General features: G+C 40.5%; 1 protein-coding gene and 1 long non-coding RNA gene across 3 annotated transcripts in view; both read right to left on the bottom strand.

Annotated features, from left to right (window-relative positions):
- Positions 1 to 4,068, bottom strand: part of PPM1D (protein phosphatase, Mg2+/Mn2+ dependent 1D) — a 48,581-nt gene extending 44,513 nt beyond the window's left edge. For both annotated transcript variants that reach the window (XM_049860794.1, XM_049860793.1), the window contains exon 1: positions 3,440 to 4,068. In XM_049860794.1, the coding sequence (XP_049716751.1) occupies positions 3,440 to 3,917 (478 nt within the window). In that variant the 5' untranslated portion in view covers positions 3,918 to 4,068. The remainder of the gene's footprint in view (positions 1 to 3,439) is intronic.
- Positions 4,069 to 7,037: 2,969 nt separating this feature from the next.
- The window catches only part of LOC126062839 (uncharacterized), a 65,710-nt gene continuing 57,722 nt past the window's right edge, over positions 7,038 to 15,025 (bottom strand). Inside the window, exon 4 of the long non-coding RNA XR_007514153.1 lies at positions 7,038 to 7,352. This is a non-coding gene — a long non-coding RNA (uncharacterized LOC126062839). The remainder of the gene's footprint in view (positions 7,353 to 15,025) is intronic.

Raw genomic sequence — 15,025 nt, 5'->3', positions numbered from 1 at the left:
TTTGGAAGACCTGCATAACTCAGTGAACCATTATTTCCCAAATGATTAATGCACAATGTTACAAAATCACACATGTGAAAAAGACTCATTCAAAGTGCAAGATAGGCTAATACATCTTAAAGTAAAAGTACAAAAAGCTCAATGACCCGGTTTCAGATTCCATCACAACTAACCTTCAGAAACTACCACTTTGGTGTAGAATATTCAAAATTATTTCAGAAGACTAATAAAATATTCCTCCCTTTTCCTACTACCTGCGTGAAGCATTTTCTTCATATACTTCAACCAAACAACACAGCGTAACAGACTGAATGCAGAAGCAGATATGAGGATCCAGTTGTTCTCTATTAAGCTACTCTTTAAAGGAGATTTGCAAAAATGTAGAACAATGTCACTCCTCATCAATATTTCTAATTTAGGAAAAGTGTGATTTTTCATTGAAAAACATATTAACATGTAATAATCTTACTTGTTTTAAAATTGATTAAGAAGTATTTTCAAATTTTTCACCTTTAACTTCTCATATGGTAAATATTAATACATCTAGCCCACGTAAATAAAAGCTCTTCAGGGTCCTCAATAATTTAAAAGTACAAAGGGTCCTGAGAGCAAAAAAACTGAGGACCACTACTATAACCCAATGAGAACTACAAAAGAAGAAACAAAATACGTTCGATTCCAAAAGAAACAGAAGTCTTCACAGAAGAAAACAAGTTGATTTGGAGATTGTATGATGAATACATTTTTGTTTGAGTTTTCTTCCTTTTGGGGAAGAGGAGGAGGGCAGGAACCCAGGAAAATGGAATATATCAATGTGTCCTGGAAATAGGTGAGTAGAATAATGTAGTAGCAATGTGGGTAACAGAATTGAACAGGGAAGCTGAAGTTGAACAGAGAAGAGCTTGTAATTACAAACTGAAAAGTTTAAGCTTATTTCATAGACAATAAAGAGCCATCCATGAATTCTACATTGAAGTAAAATAATTTTTTAATTGCATTTCTTGTACAACACTTCAATACATTCAGCATACTTTTTTGTTGTTGTTAAACTTAAAACATGTTAGAAATTGGATTTGGTTTATTCAAATTTTGAGGATGGAGTTCAAGGTTTAGCTGTGGTACAAAGCAAACTTTAATCAGGACGTCATACCGGTTTGTTCCGGTTCGAAACCCTGCTGAGAATTTGCATTTCTAACAAGTTCCCAGGCAATGCTAATACTGCTGGTTAGGGACCTATTCTGAGAATCACTAGTAGAGCTGTGGGTCTCGAAATTTATTAGACACAAGAATCACCTGGGGATTTGTTAAAATGTAGATTCTGATTCAGCATTATCTGGGATGGAAATACAAGTTCTCAGCAGGGGTTCGAACCCAGAAGAAACCAATGTGAGGCCCTGCCTGACTTTAACATGTGGCTAGAGTCTAAGGCTCTAAGACCATGCATCATAGGGGTGAAAGCTTGATTTAAAAAGCATATGTATGTAAAAAACATACATACATTTATCATCATGGCCCCAACTTTATTAAAAAACACTCATTTTAGTAACAGGGTTTACATAACTTCTTTTAAAAAAATCAATTAAGGGAAGTGTTTGTATTTTTTCAATCCTCACAGTTCAAACTGGGCAAATTCATGTTGCTCCAAGTATACTGCAAAATAAAAACTCTAAATAATTCTTTGTGTCTAATCATCCTCTATATCTTGTAGCCTTGCTGCCTACTTCTAGTCGCCCTGCAGTCGATGTGATGTATTTCTAGAATATACTGCAGTGCTTTCAGCTCTAGCCTGCCTACACAAAAACAAAACAAATCCATAATAGGGGCCTCTGGGATTGGATGGGAAACACCTCAAGCAACAAGCCCACTGGATGGTTTTTGAGTCAATCAAATAATTCTTGGCAGAAAGCCAGGCAAATGGAAAACAGGATTTGAAAGCAGCTCATCTAGAACTCTATGATACCTTTTCACAGGTGTTTTTCTGTATTTAACAAATCTTTGACACTCTTTCTCTCTGCCTCTCTGCATGAAATAAATAAAACATTATGCTACCATAAACACGAGTTTTGTTTTCTGTTTTAATGTCAGAAGAGTATTCTTTTTCTATCAAAAAAAAAAAATGCATGCCATTTATTTACTGAAATGGATAAGCAACTACAGTCCTGTATGAAAACATACGTTGGATACAGGAACATTGGCTGCTTTAGAAAACACCTAAAATTTTAAATGAACTACAATCTCTTGGAGAACCTACACTAAGTTTTTAGAAATCGAAGTCCCTATTTCTTCTTGGGGCCCTGGTGGTGCAGCGGTTAAGAGCTGAGCAACTAACCAAAAGGTCGGCAGTTCGAATCCATCAGCCTGTCCTTGGAATTCCTACGGGGCAGATCTACTCTGTCCTATAGGGTGGCTATGAGTCGGAATCGACTGCAAAAGGTTTGGTTTGGGTTTTAGCATATTAGTAATTCCTTGCTACTTTGATGGGCGCTTATAACTAGTAAATTCTTTTTTTTATTAACTTTTATTGAGCTTCAAGTGAATGTTTACAAATCAAGTCAGACTGTCACATATAAGTTTATATACACCTTACTCCATACTCCCACTTGCCCTCCCCTTAATGAGTCAGCCCTTCCATTGTAAATTCTTTTTAACAAGGAACTGTAGAGAACTACCTGGTAGAAATTAGCTAAAGCAACTACCGAAAATAAAAATTGTACTTTTAAAAAGGCCTAGATAAATTTCACACGCCTCTCACAGGGAGCTAGTTTGAGATAACAAGTTCCGCACTTTTCTTTCTCATATGCAGTACAGGCATAAAAATCCTAAAAGCATTTTATAATCACCGCAACGGAGTATTTCCCCAAGACTTTCAATTGTTTGGTTACCTTTCAGCCCTTCTAAATTAGCTTACACTTTACCCCGACTATCAGCCGCCCTGGGTCACTTTGGAGAACTGACATCACCAGTAGGCGGCAACCGAGAGGGATAAGTCCTTCAAGAGCAAAATGACAGATTGTAAGGAAACACTAATTTTTGCCATCTCCTGCTTCCTTCGCGTAGCCCGGGTAGCAGCGTGTCTTCGATTTCTCTTTCGGACAAAAACTGGCGCTAGGTTTCTACACTTTTCGCTGGCTGCCATCAAAGTGAACCAGTTTAGGGAAAAGACGGCTTCCCATTCATCCTTGGAGAGTGGAAATAAAGCGAGGGCCGGTTGCAGGGAGACAGCAATCCTCTCTCTTCCAAGGCTAATTTGTTTGCCCAGATCTCCACCTTGAAAAGCGCCATTCGACCGAGAAGAGTCTTCACTTCTATAAATGCACACTTTGAAAGCGCTCTCGAGTGCCGAGTGCCAAGTGCCGGGTGCCCACGCGATGCTGGCTGCTGCTAAAAGCCCTGAACTGCCTGAAAAAGAGGCGGGCGCCCAACAAACCATGGAACTTACCCAGTTTCTTCCACATGGCGAGGTGACAGGCGAGGAAGCCTTTGCGGATGGCAGCGCAAACCTTCGCCGGCTCGGACGAGGTGAAACCCTTCTGTTTCTTGATGAAACTCCACAAATGCTCCCGGGCAAACTGTGCCGCCTCCCGCCCGCCGTGCCCGTCGCACACTGCGAAAAATGCAACGGAGGAACGGCGGCGGCAGCAGCGGCTGGGATCCGGCGAAGCGCCGGCGTCCGGGGGAGGACCGCGGGCTTCTCGGGCTGCCACTGCCGGGCCTTTCCCCGAGACTTCGCTGCCAGGGAGAGCCGGCGGCGGTGGTGACGGCTGCGGAGGCGACGGCTGAGACGGCGACCGCCGCGGCGAGGGCTTTTCTTCGGCCGTCGGCTCGGGCTCCACAACGATTTGAGTAACGTCCTCCATGTACTTCCTCCCGCCCTGGTCGGAGAAGACGCTCACTCCCAGCGAGTACAGCCCCGCCATGGCCGGCTGGCCGGGATCCTGCCGGTCCCACGCAGCCCGCGGAATCCGGCGGCGGGAGACACACTCGGCACTCGCCGGCCAACTATTGTTTATCTTCGACGACGCCGAGAAGGGGGAGGGGGCGGTCCCGGAGGCGGGGGGGGGGGGGCGCGCGATGTTGGGACTTGTCCGCGAGAGCTGGGCCGGAGCGCTAGGGCGAGAGGAGCCGAGCAACTGCGCCTGCGCAATGCGCTTCCTCCGCCGGCCCGCGCCCACCACACAAATCAGGCGTTCTCCCGGGCTGCCGTCACTCGGTGCTGTGGGCCGGGCCAATCGGAATCGAGCTGGAGCGAACCCGCCCTCCGCCCCCAACCTTCGCTCCTCCTTGCAACGGCTGCACTCCCTCCTCCCACCGCGGGCTCTGGGCCCGCGCGCAATCCCATTCACTCTACTCTAGTTGCGCGCGTTTCCCCGGTCGGGTTTTCCGCTGATGCTGAGCTGTTACGGGGCGACTTGGTCTGTCGCTTTTCAGCTCAGCCCCCCGCATCGTAACGCTGTTGACCGCGCTTCGCATTCCGCTGCTTGCCTTAAGAGGAAACTGGTGTAAGGTCGGGCTTCCTACGTGTAAAGCAGAATCTAAGGAGGAAAGACCTTCCATTCCTCAGCGAAATGGCGGGAAACCTACCTTCGGAAACTCGTTTGCAAACTGGCTGGAAAAAGTGTGGCAAGCACCCTTGAGCTGGATTTGGGTGGGATGTATTCGACTGGGAGTTGAAGAGGGAGGCAATCCAGTTTGTTGTTAAGAACACTTGGGGTTAAATTCCACCATCAGCTGCACAATCTCATTTCACATAACTAACTAGGTATGTCAGAGACTTAGGAGGGTTATAGTCTAACCATTAGTAACACCTTTTCAGCTTTGGTTAAACATAGTACTTTTTCCTACTAGCCCTGGTACATTTTACTCCTGTGGTATCAGATAACATAAAAATAGCGTACAAAAACTTCATACCATCCGAGTGCTACAAGCGCTCTGACGACTTGGTTATCCATCTCCCCTCTTCACTAAATAGGTCCCAATCAAAGCACTCAAACCTCTGCATGGATTTTCATAGATTAAAAATAAGCTTCAGAGTAGACAGGTTAGTATGTTCTCAACAGCAAACGTTCTCGAAGTGAATCTGTTTTAAATTCACTTTTTCAGTTCTTGGCCACTTCACCATCAAGATTTTCAAACGGAATGATACTGCAGTCATGCACAGAATAACGTCTGCTGGGCCATAAGGCCGGGTCCCATAAAGCTATAATAGAGTTCAGAAAGATGGGAGAAGGGACATAGCAGGTTTAGGCATGTGGCACTTGACAATCAGGATGATGCTCAAAAACAAAAAATTCTCCAAGCTGTTAAAGGCCCTGCTCCACTGAAAGCTACAAAGCTGAGAAAAACGCAAGAGGGACCAGTATCAGATATGGAGAAATTACTAATGACATGGATTACAGACCAAACACAAAAGCGAATCCCTCTGCAACCTGACAGTCATTGCTAAAGCACAAAGCTTGTTTGATATGCTTAAAGAAAAAGCAGGGCCAGACTCCAATCGAGTTTACTGCTAACTCAGTGGGTCAAGCACTTCAATGTTTTTCGCTGCATTACATGAGAGTGGTGAGTCTACAAGTGCTGATGTGAAGGCAGCAGCAGAATTTGTTGAAACCTTAGATAAAACTAATTGCAGAGGGAGGGTATTTGCCCCAGCAAAATTTCATATGGACAAAACCTTCTTATTCTGGAAGCAAATGTCTGAAAGGACCTTCATCCATAATATGGTGTTTTAAAAAGCAAAGATGTCACCTTGATGACCCAAGCCATGGTCGTCTTTTCAGTCACCTCAGATGCATGCAAAAGCTGGACAATGAAAAAAGAAGAGAGAAGAATTGATGCATTCGAATTGTAGTGTTGGCAAGGAATACTGAATATACTGTGGACCGCCAAAAGAATGAACAAATCAGGCTTAGAAGAAATACAACCAGAATGCTCTTTAGAAGTGAGGATGGTGAGACATCAGCTCACTTAGTATTTTTATGGTTAAATTTTTTTTTACATTCAGGGTCATCTGGAATTATTTTGGCATGAACTGAAAATCTAATCTGAATTTCTTTCAAATAGGTTTGTTTCCCAATACCTTTTATAAAATGATCCAATTTTTATCCATTGGTTAGTGACACTCTTTTATTAGATAGTAAGTTTTGAAAATCATTTGAACAAATAGATGCTGTAACTTTTCAGCAAATGAGAAAAAAGGGAATTTTTCATCAAGGTAAAGCAATAAATTCAAGAGAATCTCTTTAGGAAAAAAGGCTAAGTGTCTAAGTAGAGCTTTAAATGATTTTAAAAGTATTTTTTCCTTGTATCTATCTCAGGGTTAACTATCTTACCCACTGGTTTGTTCATTTGTAATATTTTGCTCTTAATTATTGAGTTCAAAACCTTCAAAGGTAGGAGTTAATTTCAGAAGCAAAAAAATAATCTAATTAATTTGCTATTGTTTCTTCCCATAGCTAGAAAATATCAGTAACATATACTAAGTAGTTTTCCCATTGTTCAGCTATTATAGCCAAGCTATGTATTTAGAACTTTGAGATAATGTGTCTCAAGAGATTAACTTCTGTGACTTGCCTTTACTCTGACCTTGTTGTTTTTGCAACTCGAGACTTAACAAAATAATCAATTTAATCTGACTACCACTGTCATGTTCATTGTGCATGAATATAAATTGGTGGGAGACACAAAATTAGAATCACTGCTGCCAGAGTCCCAAAGGTGTCAAACCTGTATGTGTTCTTAATTAGCCATGAAAATCCAATCTGTCATGTTTTCTGCAGATAACTAGTTTCTGAGGCATTAATGTGGAAAGAATATTCATACCTCTTCTCTTTAGATAGCACTACTAAGACACTTAGCTTAGCCTTTTTTCTAAAGAGACTGTCTTGAATTTATTGCTTTATCTTGACAAAAAATTCCCATTCTTCTCATTTGCTGAAAAGTAATAGCATCTATTTGTTTCAATGATTTTAAAAAGCATTTTTTTCCCTAAAGTAATTATTGTGTGGCTTACTTTTACTCAGCAGGACTGTTTACTACCCTTGCGGTTGGAGAAGGTTTTAAGCCCCAAACAATGTGCCCTTCAGAATTTGAGACAGACTCACAGGAGACCAACCTTAAGATACAAACAGTAAAATTTAAACATTGCATTTATTTTTGGGTGCTAAGAAGATTGTTTTGGTTTCGGAGCAGTGTGGGAGCAGATTATCTTGGGACACTCACTGTCTCCTCTGTGCTGAGTTGGAAGGCACCAACATTTCTCCCCCCACATTTTCTTCCTCTGTCCAGTCTGTTGGACTTGACTGAACTTAGAAGAGGCTCCAAATCTGATGTTTAAAGGTCAACTGTTAAATCACCTTTTAAAAGAGAAGTTTGTATTTTGAATGAATAGTGGGCAAATAGCAAAAACACTTATAATAACTTATAGTTTGCTTTTGATTTAATCCTTATTTTTTTTTCCTAGGATGTTTGCTTATCAGAAAAATTCTGAGGTGTTTCCCCTTAGAATATGCTTTAACAGAAAAATCTATTACATTTTCTAGCTGTTTAACTTAGCACCTACCTCAGAAGATATTGTAAAAAAAAAACTAGGTAAAAAAAACAAAAACCAAACCTCATTGCCATCAAGTTGATTCCAACTCATAGCAACCCTACAGGAAGGACAGAGGAGAACTGCCCCATAGGGTTTCCAAGGAGTGGCTGGTGGATTTGACCTGTCGACTTTTGTTTAGCATTTTGTTTAGCAGCCGTATCATTTACCTACTGCTCCATCAAGGCTATCCCCACCCACCGGCAAAAACAAAACAAAACAAAAAAACTAGGTAGTGCATGTAAAAGGTCTAGGACAGTGTCTACATACAACAAATACTCAACACACCTTACCTCTTACTGTTGTTATTAATGATTCCATTTAGCTCTAGATTAAATTTCCTCAAAAGTTTTCTTTTCTACCTTGCCTTCCTATCCTCTACCTTTCTGAACTAGCCATTTTTTAACTCCTAATTACCAAATTCAGATCCAATTCTGTTGCTCATTGACCTCTCTGCTTCATTTGACAACTTGTACCACAGTCTTGGAAACTCATTCCTCCTTGCACCTCCCTTGCTTCTCACTCTCCCCATAGTCCCTTTCTAAGGGAAACTCCCCTACCCTTACTTCAACCCCAGTCCAGAGTGGGGCAGCTTAGGACAGCTTTGTTCTGTATCATGGGACCTCCCCATCCCTTCCCTCACTGCCACTCCAAACAGTTGTTTGGATTAGGAAAGGAATTTAAACTAAAGAGTAGGCAGTACATACCTATGCCAGCAACCTGTAAAGTGTCCTTGTTTGAAAGTAAGGGAGAGAGGAGGGAGAAGGGAGGGAGAAAGAAATGATAAATGGAGAAAGATATTCTTTAAGAATTAATTTTTCTAAATACCTGTCTATATGAGAATTTGACTATACTGACAAAACATTTATTCTCCAGAGTGGACAGCATGTCATAGGTGCATATACATCCTGGGGCAAAATTCTATACACACAACATATATGCATATATATAATAATATGCATTCTACAGATAAATTTTGACTTAAGCTTTTTATTCTATAAATGTGTTTCTATATCAATACATCTCTACAAGCAGATGCTGTTTTTAGTAAGTATATGTTGTACTTAGACAAACCTGACTACCAAGTTATATTTTCATGACATCTTTGAAAAGAGGTTCATTAGACTTTTTTTTCTAATTCTTCACAAAGCTAATTCAAAATGCCTGATTTTTTTTTTCCCAACCAGATTAGAAACTTTTACCTTTCCATACTTTTAATTATTTTACCAACTATGAATACTGGATGCCAATGGCTAATAGTAAGCAGAATAAATTCTATATTTGTACTGAAGAGTGCTTTACATTTTTATTTAAATTGCTTCTACTCATAAAATTTGCTTTTTGCTTTTAGGCTCTAAGTCTTATGTGCAAATTTATTAATGAAATTAATGACCCAATGATACCCAGTTATGAAGATTAAATTATTTCCCCTTGGGGAGGAAAAACAGAATCAGTTAGAACTGGGAAATTCAAAAAGAATGAAGCAATTAACACCTGGATTGGACACTTAAAGGTGACTAGGTTATGAGGTAGGAATGGTCTTCATTTCCACATTATGATCCACAAATGAGCCACAGTGAGAAGTAAGCCAGTGCTTCTCAAATTGCTTTTTAAGTGAGATTAGACGTATCTGAGGAAACCAGAATATGACAGGGAGATTGCAAAGCCACAGGATGAACTTCACTCATGTTCCTACAGCATCAGCTTCACTGAAATATTTGAGGAAAATTTGTTATTTTTATATGAAAACAAACATAAGTAAAATATGTAATAGATTTCAAAGTCACATAAAATATTCAGGTAAAAATAAAAGCTTTGAGAATTTTTTATGCTTTCCCCCCCCCCAGGAGTATATGATTATATTTGAATAAGTCAAATTATGAGTAAGCAGACACCATTAGAGTAGAAGCCAAACAGAATAGAGGCTGAGGAATTTAGCTAGTTATGGTAGGGAAAGTCAACAACAACAACAAAAAAAATAAAAGCAGAGACCAAGAGTAGCTGAATCAAGTGAAGGACTAGTTGAGTGAAAATCCATGAAAAACTACTACTGAGGTTTCTGGAGGGGTCTTAGTTTCTGAGCGACTTTTCACTACCCTGGCCATGCTATGGTATTTTGCTTTTCCTAAAGTCTGATTGTCTTAATTGACCTCATGGCTAAAATTCTTATTTTCTTTTTTCTCACATGTATTCTTATTATAAGCCATATTTTTTTTTTTGAGGTAACTCAGGAGGCTCTGTTCCTTGCCACCAATGGTACACCAACATATACACTCGGCTTCTGAGATGTTCATCTATTGGGTTGTACCATGGGGCAGAATTCTATAAAGAAAGGCAGTTTACCCAGTTTGTTCATTCTAGAATCTGGACTGGAATTGACTTATAGGTTCAATTCAATTCAAATAGCCCTTTTATCCAACATGATCATAACCATAGTCATTGTATGTGTTTCCTGTGGCTGCTGTAACAAATTAGCACACACTTGGGGGCTTAAAACCACAGATATTCTCCCTTTCCTATGAGAGGCAGAAGTCTGAAGTCCGTATCACAAGGTATCAGCAGGGCCACACTTCCTCTAGGGGGGAGCCTGTTCCTTGCCTCTCAGCTTCTGGTAACTGCCGACATTTCTTGGCCTGCAGCTGTATCACTCCAATCTTCAAGGCCAGCAGCTTCAAATCTCTCTCTTCTCCGTCTTCACATCTTCTCCTCTGTATGAAATCTCCCTCTACCTCCCTCTTATAAAGATACATGTGATTGCATTTAGGGTTTATTCAGGTAATACAGGATAATCTCCCCATTTCAAAATCCTAATTTAATCACACCTGCAAGGCCTTTTTTTTTTTTTTTCTTTGCCATATAAGGTAACATTAACAGGTTCCAGTGATTAGGATGTAGATACTTTTTGGGGGGCCATTTTCAGTCTACCACAATTTTTTTTTTAAGGTTAAAACAAGAAATGATGAAAGTGTTAGCTTATATTAACATAGGTTCATTTGCCAATCTTTTGATGTAGGGCTAAGACCTTTATTTTAATATGAGTGCACTGTTTGAAGTTTGGAAACCATGGTGAGGTAGTGGTTAAGTGCTACGGCTGCTTACCAAAGGGCTGACAGTTCGAATCCATCAGGTGATCCTTGGAAACTCTATGGGGCAGTTCTACTCTGTCCTATAGGGTCGCTATGAGTCGGAATCAACTCGACGGCACTGGGTTTAGTTGTTTTTTGTTATAAGCCACATCAATAGTGCATCACCTATGACTTTCAGTTCTGACTTCTTTAAAATGGAGCAAGAACTTTAAAACACATGGAAATGATCTCAATGCAGAATCCTTCTAGCTTTTAGAACTTGCCCACCCTACCACCAATCTTTTATGGTAGTCTCACCCATATCTAATTCACAGCAGTTTTTTGTTTGTTTGTTTTAAATAATTTTTACCGTGCTTTAAGTGAAAGTTTACAAATCAAGTCAGTCTCTCACACAAAAACCCATACACACCTTGCTACACACTCCCAATTACGCTCCACCTAATGAGACAGCCTGCTCTCTCCCTCCACTCTCTCTTTTCGTGTACATTTTGCCAGCTTCTAACCACCTCCACCCTCTCATCTCCCCTCCAGGCAGGAGATGCCAACATAGTCTCAAGTGTCTTCCTGATCCAAGAAGCTCACTCCTCACCAGCATCCCCCTCCAACCCATTGTCCAGTCCAATCCATGTCTGAAGAGTTGGCTTCAGGAATGGTTCCTGTCCTGGGGCAACAGAAGGTCTGGGGGCCATGACCACCGGGGTCACAGCAGTTTTTAAAAAATTAAATTGCCTTATATTGAGTCTTTCCAAAACATTCAATTTAATTTTCATAGACAGAACTTCTTTTCTCTATTCATATTTCATGTTACGTAACATTTAATTAAATATGTAATTAAAACAAGAACTGGAACAAACAGGTTTGTGAACAAGCATTGACTCAACATGTGGAAGCAGTGGTCTGTGGATGTCACAGAATTGAAGTCTAGCCCCAAGGGTCCAGTGTGAGCTGGGCATCAGCTATCTTTTTAAAAGGGAATGGAAAACACCAATCAGGGAAATCACTTAAATGGTGGTTGGTGGAAAGAGTTTTATTGTATACTTATTCCTGAAAGGCCTTTAATGAAAAATGATGTGAAGTCAAAAGACTGAGATATCTTTGTAGTGAGAATAATATAGCTTACTCTGCCTACTCACATAAAATGAATTAAAAAATGACATAAAGGTGAAATGGGGGTATGAAATAGAAATTTAATTATAGAAAATAAGGTTATATTTCTTGCAGACCTTAGTTTGTGTTCTCACTACATATGGATATCTTGCTTCTCTCTGGAACATTTCTGCAAAATATTCGGTTGAGGCTGTAGGATGTGCTCTATAGGCTTTGTGTGTATGGTAAAACATATATTACAAAAAGTTTGCCGTTTTAACTGTTTAAGTGTACAGTTCGGTGACATTAATTACTTATACTATGCTGTGCTACCATCACCACTATCCATTTTCAACACCCCAAACAGAAAGTACCCCTTCAGCAATAACTCTCATTCGTTCCTTCCCCTAGCTTCTGGCAACCACTAATAAACTCTGTCTCTATTCATTTGCCTATCCTAGATATTTCATATAAGTGGGATCATACAATATTTGTCCTTTTGTGAAATATCTTGTGGCTTATTTCACTCCACATAATGTTTTCAAGGTTCATCCATGTCATAGACTATATCAGAATTTCATTTTTCTTTGTGGATGAATAATATTCCATTGTACGTATATATCACATTTTATTTATCCATTCATCTGTTGATGGACACTTGGGTTAGCCACCTTTTGGTTATTGTGAATAATGCTGCAATGGACATTAGTGTATACAGGTTTTCTTTCTTTCTTTCTTTTTTCTCTCTTTTTTCCCCCAATCGTCATCATCCTCTTCCCTGATTTTTGCTTTTTTTTTTTTTTTTAAAGATAAGTATCTTGATGCAATTGGAAAGGGGATCTAGGCAGTGTCTCCCACTTAGATGTCCTTTCCCTGTACCATGTCTCACTGAAGAGTCTGGGGGGTGGTAGCGAGTGGGGCTGCATGGAAGAATTTAGGTGGTCCTGAGTGTGCAGAGAAGAAGCAGGGTTGGAAACCATGATTACTATGAAACAAGATATTCTTCATGGAAAAATGTAGTAATTTGCTATCCATTCTGCACTGGCAATGTAGGTATATTTGTTATACCGTTAGCAAGAGGTGCAGAACCATGGATATTGTGTCAGTATCCATCTGAAATTATATGCATGGCCATTCATCTCTTCATATTGGTGGTCAGTGGCCTTAGAGATTCCTAAAGAATTCCCTCAGGCATAAGGTTGTCAGATTAGACACCCTACAAGGGACCAGATGATGCAGGCATAACACAAAGACTAATGGGGAAAGTTTATATGAGCCAGAAAAGTACATGAAGTCCCCCAACTCTCATTACCCCATGGAGGGACATGCTTAGGACAGACACAGCTCTAGGAAATGAACCTGCTTGAAGGTTACTATATTTATTTATAGGGAAATTGGGAGGGTGTGAGGAACACTAATCATGTAACAATGGAAATCTTCTGGTTAGGGGAATGGCCTTGATTACAAGAGGGACATTCTGTGGGACAAATGTCTAAAGGAATTCAAATACCAGAGCTGATATCTGCTAGTGGCCTTGCTGCCCTTCCTGCTGAGCCAGCTCAGTAGGCTAAGTCAGCTCTTTGCTAGGTTACCCAGGGGCAGAGGGAGTGGCCAGAGCAATCCAACAAATAAAGGGTTTGTCTCTCCTGGAATTTAAATTGAAGGCAATGGTCAGAAGGGAACGAGCCATTCATGGAGGCAGACATCACTGAAAATCCTTGGCAATAATTGATATGGGTGGGGACTGGGTCAGGAAACAAAATGTGCCACTACCAGGACAATGTCAGATCTGTAAAAAGGGTTGGTGTCTGAGTTAACATCCAGAATATTCTAGGAATGTTCACCAACCTCTTCTTCCCTTGGGAACTAAGGTTTCCTGGGTCAGTCTTTGGGCCAGGCACAGAAAATGTGGTTTGGCATGTGTGTCATGTGGAACTGCCTCAGGTCACTTCTGCTTATATCCCATTGGTCACAACTTAGTCATATGGCCATACCTAATTTATAAAAGGCTGGCAAATTAATTTTTCTGAATGGGCCACATGCCCAGATAAAAACTCTTAATACTATAGAAGAAAAAGAGGGGTTTGGCAAGAATGGAAGTCTATGCCAAACCCATAAAGACAGCATAAGGACAGGAAGACTAGCCAGGTGTTACAAGGACCTTGAACAGGGACTTGTCAGGAAGGAAGGCAATTGTTCTCAGGGGTGGATTAACCAATAAGCAAGTTAAGCACAGGCTTACTTGTGCTTGCTTACTATTCTGTGGTGAACAATTTCACATGGGTTTCGCCACACCACATCAAAGTGAAACTGGTGAAATTGTTCACTACAGATTAGTAAGTAAGCACAAATAAGCCTGTGCTTACCTTGCTTACTAAATCATCCACTCCTGTCAGGGATTTTAAATTTGAAAAGAGGCTTTGATTCTGTAGGAAGGTGCTGTGGGGTTGGGAGAGACAGATGCCAGCCACGCCTAGAAGCAGAATCTTTGATGTGGTGAAAAACATGAAACTGTTCACTACAGATTAGTAAGTAAGCACAAGTAAACCCATGCTTACTTTGCTTATTTGATAATCCACCCTGATTGTTCTCTTTATCTTTCTAGAACCATAAAACATATAACCATGCCTTTCTCAGTAGATCAGCTCTCTGCTTGCTCATAAGCACAACTGACTTTGCAAATATTTGTTGTTGCTGTTAGGTGTCAACGAGTCAGTTCTGGCTCATAGAAACCTTATGTACAAAGTTTTGAAATGCTGCCCGGTCCCACACCATTCTCAAAATCTTTGCAATGTCTGAACCCACTGTTGCAGCTACTGTGTCAATGCATCTTGTTAGCCGTCTTCCTCTTTTTCGCTGATCCTCTACTTTACCAAGCATGATGTCCTTCTCCAGGCACTGATCCCTCCTGATGACAGGTCCAAAGTACGTGAGATGAAGTCTTATCATCCTCGCTTCTGAGGAGCATTCTGGCTGTACTTCTTCCAAGGCAGATGTGTTCTTTTTTCTGGCAGTCCATGTTATATTCACTATTCTTTTCCAACACCATAATTCAAATGCATCAATTCTTCTTTGGTCTTTTTTATGATGATGCAGGCATAACACAAAGACTAATGGGGAAAGTTTATATGAGCCAGAAAAGTACATGAAGTCCCCCAACTCTCATTACCCCATGGAGGGACATGCTTAGGACAGACACAGCTCTAGGAAATGAACCTGCTTGAAAGTTACTATATTTATTTATAGGGAAATTGGGAGGGTGTGAGGA

This window comes from Elephas maximus, chromosome 19 (assembly GCF_024166365.1).
Source record: "Elephas maximus indicus isolate mEleMax1 chromosome 19, mEleMax1 primary haplotype, whole genome shotgun sequence".
In the NCBI taxonomy this organism is placed as follows: domain Eukaryota; kingdom Metazoa; phylum Chordata; class Mammalia; order Proboscidea; family Elephantidae; genus Elephas; species Elephas maximus.
Note: the sequence above shows the minus strand (reverse complement) of the source record. Positions and strands in the feature narration are given on the sequence as shown.